Source organism: Salmo salar, chromosome ssa05 (assembly GCF_905237065.1).
Source record: "Salmo salar chromosome ssa05, Ssal_v3.1, whole genome shotgun sequence".
NCBI lineage: Eukaryota > Metazoa > Chordata > Actinopteri > Salmoniformes > Salmonidae > Salmo > Salmo salar.
In genome coordinates this window covers 66386343-66398664 of record NC_059446.1, presented here as the reverse complement: position 1 = coordinate 66398664, position 12322 = coordinate 66386343, and the positions used below count along the sequence as shown (strand labels likewise).

Sequence of the window (12322 nt, the reverse complement as noted above, 5' to 3'; positions counted from 1 at the left end):
GAACATCTTTAAAGCCACTAGTGCCTTTGCATAAATATTTTCATTGATGGATTGTGATGAGATCACTCCACGTCGCAGTCCCTCTCTTCTAAAAGTGTAGGCTACATATCCTAGCTACCGCTCTCCATTTAACCGCCCTCCAACTCTTTATTGCTCTGCGCATCCTAGCCAAGCGCGCGAGTCCGAAAGCAATTCAAGATGATGTCAATGGAGAGGCGCACCCTCGTTCCGAATCCAGAGAGAGAGAGAGAGAGCGTGCAGTGTAAGCGCACAGCTGCGTGTGGTGAAGTTTAGTATACCTCAGAAATCCTCGCCTACTTCGCTAGATAAAAAAAAAAAAAGATTGCTGTGGGGGAATAAACCTGTCTCACTGCGCACGCACCGCACCAACATTGTCCAATGACTGAAGCTTGCGCATCTACTGATGACCATTACTTGAAATTGTTTGGCACAATGCGGTGTTGTATTTAACGTTCGCCTTTTTTGTTGTTTTTAGTCCGCCTGCGCTCTTGGATCTTTTTGGAGATGTCTGAGTTTAACCACTCAAATCTATCAGGCGGAAACGCTCCGGACCCGGACTACAAGTGGACATATGAATATTACGACGATGATGAGCCTGTTTCGTTCGAGGGACTCAAAGCGCACCGATGTAAGTACAGGATCTCAGTTTACAGTCCTGTGCTGCCCCTCCCCCTTTCACCCATCTTCTCTGCGTTACGCATGCATGACTTTATTGTAGAAGTGAACTGTGATTAAATCATGTGTGCATGTATTTATGCCTGAGAATTGCCATGGCTCATTGCATCACATTCATATTTGTGGCTAGAAGTTAAAGATAAGTATAGCCGATATTCTTCATAATGACAAATAGGTAGAGGGTGTGTGTGTAGTTTATGAGAGCTATAGAGAGAGAGGAGGGGGGGACCGCCTTAGAGTGTAAACCCTGCAGAGAAATATAAGCAAGTCAATGCTGAGTGTCTGAGTAAGGGGGTTCCTTGTTTAGGCCTGTATGTGTGTCAGCCTTTTAAATTACACACACAATCAATACATGTATTTTCCCTCTAGGATAACATGCACCTCACAATGTCACTTGGATCATAACACATTTTCATAGTTCTCTCTCTCCATCTCATTGTGCTTAAAATACTGTTGTTTTTGTCATTCTATAGATATAATGACCTACTATACATTGGAACTAAAACATGTATTTGACCTGTCAATCAAGTGTTGTTGTGTTGCAGACTCCATTGTGATAGGCTTCTGGGTGGGCCTGGCTGTCTTTGTCATCTTCATGTTCTTTGTCCTGACGCTTCTCACCAAGACAGGAGCTCCAAATCCCGAGTGAGTCTCCTTATCAACCAGCCATCACATGTCAATCAAGTGAATTACTTAGTAACCCACCAACTTCCAGTGCCTCTTAACATGTGCACAATTATTTGCCAAGGTAGGTAAATGGCAGACAGTGTGACTGGTTCATGTTCCAAGTTTCATGGTGCTTTTCAGGACCTTGGATAGCAACCTGCTTATTAGTGGTGGTTCAGCAGCACAGACAGTTTCTTAGCATGCACAATTATTTATCACACCAGGTAAATAACATTGGCAGTGTGGCTGTTCATATTCCATGTTTTGTGGTACTTACTTTCCAGCACCATGGACAGCACCATGCGTGTTAGTGGCAGAGCCTTACACAGGCTGTGGTTAGTTCTGCTTCAGCACCACAGAGAGCGCCTGGTTCAGAGTGTCTCTTGCTTTTCCTCTCTGTAAATGCTACAATTCTCCCTCCCAGTCTCAGTGCACTCTGATGTTTGATGACTTCTTAGTAAAGGATTCTAATTATCAGCAGCCCTCTTCCCTTGTATCCATGGTTGTAGCATATGTCTAATTTACACACGTGATCTCTCTCTCTCTCTCTCTCTCTCTCTCTCTCTCTCTCTCTCTCTCGCTCTCTCTCTCACTCTCTGTCAGCGCCCTCTTTTTTTCATTCTATTAGCTCTGCTTCGATCCTTCTTTCTCCTTTTCAGTCATAGATCTCTCCCTTGGTGGTCCCTCCGTCTCTTCCCCCCTCCCTCAATGCCCTGTTTCTCTCCCATCCTCTGCACCTCTCTTTATCCTTTCTCTCTCCTTTTCAGTCAGAGATCTCTCCCTTGGTGGTCCCTCTATTCTGCCTCCCTCCGTGCCCTGTCTCTCTCCCATTCCCCTCATCTCTCTCTCTAGCCTCGTGCAAACAAACTGCGGTAAACTGTATGTGTTCCGGCGGAAGTCCATTCATTTCAATGGTAGGCAAGCCGCACCGCTGTAGCTCATCTGCCGGACTAGGCTGCGGTCGGTGTGCGCAGTGTGCCGCATACTTTGGATCCAACTTGTGCATTGCTTTGCTGTGCGATCTCAGGAATGGAAGCAGATTAACCACAGTAGACAGTGCAAATCTGTAGCTTTCAACTATGTGTTTATGGGATAGCAACAAGACATTTTTTGACAGGTCAATACATTTACTTGAAAAAGTACAAGATCAAAGTTTATGATGTTTATAATTTTATGCAATTATGTGGTAACGCTTCACTTAACACCTAGTGTCGTAACATGTTATTACACGGTCATAACCATGTCAATGTCAATAGAGCTGACATAACTTCTCAAGACCTGTCATAATATGGTCATAGCACTGTCATGACGCATATATTTACACCTGTTGTGACATATATTGTGTTTTTTTATGGCTGGTTATGACACCTACAGTTGAAGTCGGAAGTTTACATACACCTTAGCCAAATACATTTAAACTCAGTTTTTCACAGTTCCTGACATTTAATCCAAGTAGAAAGTCCCTGTCTTAGGTCAGTTAGGATCACCACTTTACTTTAAGAATGTGAAATGTCAGAATAATAGTAGAGAGAAGGATTTATTTCAGCTTTTATTTCTTTCATCACATTCCCAGTGGGTCAGAAGTGTACATACACTCAATTAGTATTTGGTAGCATTGCCTTTAAATTGTTTACTTGGGTCAAACATTTCGGGCAGCCTTCCACAAGCTTCCCACAATAAGTTGGGGAATTTTGGCCCATTCCTTCTGACGGAGCTGGTGTAAATGAGTCAGGTTTGTAGGCCTCCTTGCTCATACACGTTTTTTCAGTTCTGCCCACACATTTTCTACAGGGTTGAGGTCAGGGCTTTGTGATGGACACTCCAAAACCTTAACTTTGTTGTCCTTAAGCTATTTTGCCACAATTTTGGAAGTATGCTTGGGGTCATTGTCCATTTGGAAGACCCATTTGCGACCAAGATTTAACTTCCTGACTGATGTCTTGAGATGTTGCTTCAATATATCAACATACTTTTTCTGCCTCATGATGCCATCTATTTTGTGAAGTGCACCAGTCCTTCCTGCAGCAAAGCACCCCCACAACATGATGCTGCCACCCCCGTGCTTCACGGTTGGGATGGTGTTCTTCGGCTTCCAAGCCTCCCCTTTTTCCTCCAAACATAACGATTGTCACGTCCTGACCAGTAAAAGGGGTTATTTGTTATTGTAGTTTGGTCAGGACGTGGCAGGGGGTTTTTGTTTTATGTGTTTCGGGGGGTTTTGGTTAATGTTCTATGTTAGTCTGTGTCTAGTTATTTTATTTCTATGTTTAGTTTATTGGGTTGACCTTCAATTGGAGGCAGCTTTTCCTCGTTGCCTCTAATTGAAGGTCCTATTTAGTAGGGGTGTTTTTTCATGGGTTTTTGTGGGTAGTTGTTCCATGTGTAGCTGAATGTCTCACAGGACTGTTTTTTTCGTCGTCATCGTTGTTGTTTTGATTAAGTGTTTTGTTTCGTTTTCTTCTCATTAAATAAAAGAAGATGAGCATACACATTCCCGCTGCGCCTTGGTCTAATCAGTATGACGATCGTGACAACGATGGTCATTATGGCCAAAAGGTTCTATTTTTGTTTCATCAGATCAGAGGGCATTTCTTCAAAAAGTATGATCTTTGTCCCCATGTGCATTTGCAAACCGTAGTCTGGCTTTTTTCTATGGCAGTTTTGGAGCAGTGGCTTCATCCTTGCTGAGCGGCCTTTCAGGTTATTTCGATATAGGACTAGTTTTACTGTGGATATAGATACTTTTGTACCTGTTTCCTCCAGCATCTTCACAAGGTGCTTTGCTGTTGTTCCGGGATGATTTGCACTTTTCGCAAGTACTTTCATCTCTAGGAGACAGAACGTGTCTCCTTCCTGAGCGGTATGACTGCTGCGTGGTCCCATTGTGTTTATACTAGCATATTATTGTTTTTACAGATGAACGTGGTACCTTCAGGCGTTTAGAAACTGCTCTCAAGGATGAACCAGACTTGTGGAGGTCTACAATTATTTTTCTGTGGTCTTGGCTGATTTCTTTTGATTTTCCCATGATGTCAAGCAAAGAGGCACTGAGTTTGAAGGTAGGCCTTGAAATACATCCACAGGTACACCTCCAATTGACTCAAATGATGTCAATTACCCTATCAGAAGCTTCTAAAGCCATGACATAATTTTCTGGAATTTTCCAAGCTGTTTAAGGGCACAGTCAACTTAGTGTATGTAAACTTCTGACCCACTGGAAATGTGATACAGTGAATTATAAGTCTTATAATCTGTCTGTAAACAATTGTTGGAAAAATTGCTGGTGTCAAACACAAGTAGATGTCCTAACCAACTTGCCAAAACTATAGTTTAACAAGAAATGTGTGGAGTGGTTGAGAAATGAGTTTTAATGACTCCAACCTACGTGTATGTAAACTTCCGACTTCAACTGTACAGAAGAGTGTGAAAACCTACATTTATTCAAATGTTTTATTCCATGCCAAAAAGTTTCAGTTTATTTGAAAGTTTCTCTTAAATCCTTTTTTTGTTGAAATGAATTCTTTACAGTCATATTTTTTTCATCATTTTAAATAACTTGTAGCAAATAAATGTCATGACAAAGTCAAGAAGCATTATGACCATAATCATATAAGCCAGATAAGACTATCACGTACATGCCCTTATATCAGTCATCAGTCAAAAAGAGGGTGTCTGGTTTTGCTCCTGAAATCTGCTCCTGACTTCATCCCGTCATTAACAGATCATTGGGGTAGGTCCATGTCTGACATCAATGTGTGTGCAATTACAATGATAATTTAACAACGTTAATAAAGAAATATATATATATATACAGTACCAGTCAAAAGTGTGGACACACCTACACATTCAAGAGTTTCTCTTTATTTTTACTATTTTCTACATTGTAGAATAATAGTGAAGACATCAAAACTATGAAATAACACATGGAATCATGTAGTAACCAAAAAAGTGTTAAACAAATCCACATATTTTATATTTGAGATTCTTCAAAGTAGCCACCCTATGCCTTGATGACAGCTTTGCACACTCTTGGCATTCTCTCAACCAGCTTCATGAGGTAATCACCTGGAATGCATTTCAATTAATAGGTATGCCTTGTTAAAAGTTCATTTGTGTAATTGCTTTCCTTCTTAATGTGTTTGAGCCAATCAGTTGTGTTGTGACAAGGTAGGGGTGGTATACAGAAGATAGCTCTATTTGGTTAAAGACCTAGTCCATACTATGGCAAGAACAGCTGAAATAAGCAAAGAGAAACAGCAATCCGGAATATTTCACGAACTTTGAAAGTTTCTTCAAGTGCAGTCGCAAATACCATCAAGCGCTATGATGAAACTGGCTGTAATGAGGACCGACACAGGAAAGGAAGACCCAGAGTTACCTCTGCTGCAGAGGATAAGTTCATTAGAGTTAACTGCACCTAAGTAACAGACACATCTCAACATCCCACTGTTAAGAGGAGACTGCGTGAATCAGGCCTTCATGGTCAAATTGCTGCAAAGAAACCACTACTAAAGGACATCAATAATAAGAAGAGACTTGCTTGGGCCAAGAAACATGAGCAATGGACATTAGACTGGGGGAAATCTGTCCTTTGGTTTGATGAGTCCAAATTTGAGATTTTTGGTCTTTGTGAGACGCGGAGTATGTGCACGGATGATCTTCGCATGTGTGGTTCCCATCGTGAAGCATGGAGGAGGAGGTGTGATGGGGTGGGGGTGCTTTACTGGTGACACTGTCAGTGATTTATTTAGAATTCAAGGCATACTTAACCAGCAGGTCTACCACAGCATTCTGCAGCGATACTCCATCCCATCTGGTCTGTGCTTAGTGGGTATATCATTTGTTTTTCAACAGGACAATGACCCAACACACACCTTTAGGCTGTGTAATGGCTATTTGATGAAGAAGGAGAGTGATGGAGTGCTGTATCAGATCACCTGGCCTCCACAATCACCCAACCTCAACCAAATTGAGATGGTTTGGGATGTGTTGGAGTGCAGAGTGAAGGACAAGCAGCCAACAAGTGCTCAGCATTTGTTGGAACTCATGCAAGACTCTTGTAAAAGCATTCCAGGTGAAGCTGGTTGAGAGAATGCCAAGAGTGTGCAAAGCTGTCATCAAGGCAAAGGGTGGCTACTTTAAAGAATCTCAAATGTAAATATATTTTGATTTGTTTAACACTTTTTTGGTTACTACATGATTCCATATGTGTTATTTCAAAGTTTTGATATCTTCACTATTATTCTACAATGTAAAAATAAAGAAAATCCCTTGAATGAGTACATCTGTCCAAACTTTTGACTGGTACTGTTCTGTATATATAACATTGACACTGTTGACAAGTAGGATATGGTGTAATGGAATGTTTTGCTTTGTGTGGTAGGTTTTGTGGGTTTTGACACTCTTATGTAGGTGTCATAACCAGCCATAAAATAACACAATATACATCACAACCGGTCTATATATATTTTATTATGACAGTGTTATGATCATATTATAATAGGTTATGACAAGTTATGTCAGCTGTTATTACATTTTATGACATGGTTATGGCCGTGTCATAACCTGTTATGACGGTGGGTGTGAAGTAAAGTGTAACCAATTATGTTTTATGTATCATATATTGCTATTGGTGATTTTGTTTATAATAAAGTAGTGGGTGTAGCCTGTTGTTACACACACCTGGCATGTGGCTGGAAGATAATTCATAACACTTCCATGTTGTGTGATTCTGATTGTGGTTATGCCGTGCATAGATTGCAACAATTGCATAGAAATAATCGTACGCCAATGTAATGATGCAGTCTGTTTGCATGCGGTGTCTGAGTTCTCTTTCTCTTGGAGCTTCATCCCCTCTCTCTCTACCACTCTCCTTTCTCAACTCTATCTAAGCTGACTATTTCTTTAAGCTCAGTTTTCCCCTGTGAACGTTTTATGTTGCTCTCTGAACCTCCCTTATCCCTGTGACTGTGTGTGGCAGCTGCCACGGCTCTCTCATTAGCTGTCAGAGAGCTGTGCCCCTGAGTCTGTATGTATCTGTTCTTCTGGAGTGGATCTCTGCCAGGCTCGGCTGAGGCTCAGCTCTGGGATCCCTTGCAGACAAACCTCACTGCCTTTCCGACAGACCTCACTGGCTTCCAGACAGACCTCACTGGCTTCCAGACAGACCTCACTGGCTTCCAGACAGACCTCACTGGCTTCCAGACAGACCTCACTGGCTTCCAGACAGACCTCACTGGCTTCCAGACAGACCTCACTGGCTTCCAGACAGACCTCACTGGCTTCCAGACAGACCTCACTGGCTTCCAGACCTCACTGGCTTCCAGACAGACCTCACTGGCTTCCAGACAGACCTCACTGGCTTCCAGACCTCACTGCCTTCCAGACAGACCTCACTGCCTTCCAGACAGACCTCACTGCCTTCCAGACAGACCTCACTGGCTTGCTGATGAAAACAATCAGCCTGCAGGGACCGGTGACTGACCAGCATGCTGCTCTACCTTGATACTTCCCAGGCTCTATCTATTGCAGGACCACAGCACAGCAAGCAGGCTGGCAGTTAATGCATTTAATGTGACCAACTAGTTAAGGCTGGAAGTCTGTTTCTGTGTGTGTGACTATAACAACAAATGAAAGACTGAGTGATAACCATCAGTCTCCCTCTAAGTCTTGCATTTCCAATTGTAGCCCTCTGTGTGTGTGTGTGTGTGTGTGTGTGTGTGTGTGTGTGTGTGTGTGTGTGTGTGTGTGTGTGTGTGTGTGTGTGTGTGTGTGTGTGTGTGTGTGTGTGTGTGTGTGTGTGTGTGTGTGTGTGTGTGTGTGTGTGTGTGTGCGTGCGTGCGTGCATGGGTGTGCTGAGAACACATCAGGCTTCTCTTCTTTATGGCTACATTTAGACAGGCATCCCAATTCTGATTTTATTTTCACAAATTGGTCGTTTTATCATTTAGATCAGCTCTGAATATGATCTGATGTGAAAAGATCTGATAGGATTGGTCAAAAGACCAATAACTGGGGCAAAACTTGAATTGGACAGCCTGTCTAAACACAGCCTATTAGGCCCTAAGTGAATGTGAGAGCTGATGAGTGCTGGCTGCTGAGTAGAGGAGCAAGTTGTCTTGCTGTGTTCAGTAATGGAGGTCAGAGGGCCTCAAGAGGCCCCACCAGGGCCAAGCCTGTTAACCTCCCAGGTCTGCTGATCACAGCGCTCCACTACTCTAGTCCAACGCTATGACATCCATTTACTCAGCGTTCTCTCTTCCTCCCTCTCTCTTCCTCTCTCGCTCTCTGCTTGCTTTAATGCAGCTATATACTGAGCTGAGCTAAAGCCAAAAAACAAAGACACCTGCTAAGAGGATAGAAATATGGTGTTGAGCCAATATACACGAGTGCCAATATACACAGAATTAGCGCACGGACACGCAACACACAGCTCTTTCTAAACATGCATTGATTATTCAATCGAAAGACTTGTTTGTTTGAGCATGAATGAAGAGTCATACTCCGCAAAAGGGAATACATGATACCCTCTCTTACCTACCATCCATGTCTCTTTCTTCCCTCTCTATGTCCTCTCTTACCTACCATGCATGTCTCTTTCTTCCCTCTCCCTGTCCTCTCTTACCTACCATGCATGTCTCTTTCTTCCCTCTCCCTGTCCTCTCTTACCTACCATGCATGTCTCTTTCTTCCCTCTCCCTGTCCTCTCTTACCTACCATGCATGTCTCTTTCTTCCCTCTCCCTGTCCTCTCTTACCTACCATGCATGTCTCTTTCTTCCCTCTCCGTCCTCTCTTACCTACCATGCATGTCTCTTTCTTCCCTCTCCCTGTCCTCTCTTACCTACCATGCATGTCTCTTTCTTCCCTATCCCTGTCCTCTCTCTTACCTACCATCCATGTCTCTTTCTTCCCTCTCCGTCCTCTCTTACCTACCATCCATGTCTCTTTCTTCCCTCCCCGTCCTCCCTTACATAACATCCATGTCTCTTTCTTCCCTCTCCCTGTCCTTTCTTCCCTCTCCCTGTCCGCTTTTATCTAACGTCCATGTCTCATTCTTCCCTCTCCCTGTCCTCTCTTACCTAACATCCATGTCTTTCTTCCCTCCCCCTGTCCTCCCTCACATAACATCTATGTCTCTTTCTTCTCTCTCCCTGTCCTCCCTGATTCTGATTAAGGCAGTTTATGTTTTTCACTTTTAATTGTGAGGTAGTCACACCTATTTCTCTTCTAATTCACTCCTGGTCCTCAACTGTCCCCCGTCTAGAGGAGCTGAGCCCTATAAGAAGCGTGTTCGTCTGACCAGCTGTGTGGAAGACCTCCGCCCCCCTGCAGACCCTGACCACCGGCCCTGCCTCCATCGCCCCTTACTGGACTCCTCTCTCAGCCGCTCCCTCTTCCACTGCTACATCAATGAGGAACAGGCCCAGGAGGGGTCCAGGCCTAGAGCTGGCGCACGAGTTGTGGGAGCACCCAGAGGAGGGCTTGTCCAGGGGCCGGGGCGAGGCAGGTCAGGCAGCCCAGAGGAGGGGGTGGTGGTGGGGATGGAAGTAGGTGTCAGCCGTGCCCTGCAAGGGGCTGCCATGTTGGGGGGGAACCGGACTGACCACAGAGAGGCAATGTCCCTGTCCCACTTCAACATCCCTAACGTTGTGAACTCCGAGCACTGCTCCGCCCTGGGGGCGGACGATCTGCTGCTGGGGGAGCCACCAATCATCATGGCGGGGGAGTGTCATTGGTCCCACAGCGCACATCACATGATGGACTAAGGTCCTCTCTACTTCCTGGGGTGCCGCCAGTCATCCTGGAGGGGTAGTGTCGTTCCAATGGGGTCCTTCACACGATTGACTGGGGGAACCATCAATCATCCTAGAGGGTGAGTGTCATCGGCCACGTAGTGCCCTTCAGAAGACGGACTGTCCTGCCCATCACACAATAGACTAGGGTCCTGCTTACTTCTCACACCCACCTCCGTTAGGACATTATAGATAATTATGAGGACATCACAGGACTCATCAGCCTTATATAGAGTTGTGTCAAGGTCCTAATCTAACATTCTGTGTTGTGCCAGTCATGTACAGTGCAAGCTCTCCTAATTAGGCTGTGGTTCCAGCTTCTCACACCACCTCCATTGTGAGGACATTCTGGATTATTCTGGATCCTCCTACAGTAACTGTACCTCCTGACATTTTCATTCTGTTCAGATTTGGTTCAGGCTAAATTACTGTCCAGTCAAAATATAAACATTTAAATGTTAGTTATCAGAGTTAAATATACCTATGTGATATGAGCTATTTTTCTAATCTTTATGTCAACAAGGTTGCCCACGCAGAGCCAGAACTTGTGATGTCACATCTCAACGCTAAACTGGAAGTCCAGCTTCATCAAGTTGATTTGAATGTTTTTTTATTTAACTAGGCAAGTCAGTTAAGAACAAATTCTAATTTTCAATGACGGCCTACCACGGCCAAATCCTCCCCTAACCCGGACGATGCTGGGCCAATTGTGCGCCAACCTATGGGACCCCCGATAACGGCCTGTTGTGATACATCCCAGAATTGAACCCGGGTCTGTAGTGATGCAGTACCTTAGACCGCTGCGCCACTCAGTCTCCCCGTATAGTGGTGGAGGCCTTGCAGAAATCAGTTAAGGGGATGGAGACAACAGAAGAGGCAAGGAGAATTTGATACAATAACCAAAAAGTACCAGAAAGGCAAGACTCTTCTTTTGGGTTTTCAATTCAACAGCAGTCTGAATGTTGTCCTTGTTCAGTACTAATTGTAGCACATCTGTTAATCACTATAAACTGTTATATACCTTACCTTTTATATACAATGTGTTGCTCCTGTCAATGCTTTACATACATGTCAAGTTCTCATCTGCCAAGTCTATAGAAGGTTGTGACTAAATAAATCTATTTAAACGGCAGCTGATTGTGTTCATTATATAACCATTTCAAAGTACCTTGGAACCATGAAATAGAGTAAAGTTCTCTAATTCTGAAGATAAGTGATGAATTGTTTCACTATTATCGGTTTTACAGGATTTTAAGACGTCCTCCAGCAATTTGTTTTTAATTTTCCCTTTTGAAAAGCGATATCCCAAGTAAAAATAGTACACACTAAAATACATTGACCAAAATAGTGTTTTTTTAGACAGGAGTATTGCATTCAAGGAGTTGGTTTGATGTGACGTCATCAGTCTCCCCCTTGCTTGAGAAAACATTGAGTAGCAATAGAGAACAAAAGAGGAAAGGCCAAACCCCCCATTTGTGCTATGTAATGACTACCTGGACCACCTATTGCGATGTGCCTTTTTTAAAGTAAATTAGTTGAAAAGGAGACTTGAGTAGAACTTTAAAATCCCTGCTGTGTTTGATGCAGTTTCCTTTACAATCCTCTAATTCTAAGGATTAGACCAGAGAAGAACAAACCTAATATTATTATTGTGACACCTGGGCTGGGTTTACAGGAGACACCTGGGCTGGGTTTACAGGAGACACCTGGGCTGGGTTTACAGGAGACACCTGGGCTGGGTTTACAGGAGACACCTGGGCTGGGTTTACAGGAGACACCTGGGCTGGGTTTACAGGAGACACCTGGGCTGGGTTTACAGGAGACACCTGGGCTGGGTTTACAGGAGACACCTGGGCTGGGTTTACAGGAGACACCTGGGCTGGGTTTACAGGAGACACCTGGGCTGGGTTTACAGGAGACACCTGGGCTGGGTTTACAAAATGCTTCACTGCCATGAATAAAAATCTGTCGTTCTGCCCCTGAACAAGGCAGTTAACCCACTGTTCCCCGGTAGGCCGTCATTGTAAATAAGAATTTCTTTTTAACTGACTTGCCTGGTTAAATAAAAAATAATACATGTTAATAATACATATTTGATGATATGCTAATGTGTAGCAACAACCCACAACTGGAGTCAACAGCAACAATCATCTTGGGGATAATTTC

The 12322-nt window shown here is 43.8% G+C and overlaps 1 protein-coding gene across 1 annotated transcript; it reads left to right on the top strand.

Annotated features, from left to right (window-relative positions):
• The first annotated feature begins 253 nt into the window (after window positions 1-253).
• Window positions 254-11288, top strand: LOC106605485 (melanocortin-2 receptor accessory protein 2A). Its single transcript, XM_045718624.1, has 3 exons — window positions 254-649; window positions 1242-1341; window positions 9628-11288. The coding sequence occupies exons 1-3, from the start codon at window positions 526-528 to the stop codon at window positions 10127-10129; spliced, it is 726 nt and encodes a 241-aa protein (XP_045574580.1). The 5' UTR covers window positions 254-525; the 3' UTR covers window positions 10130-11288.
• Window positions 11289-12322: the final 1034 nt, after the last annotated feature.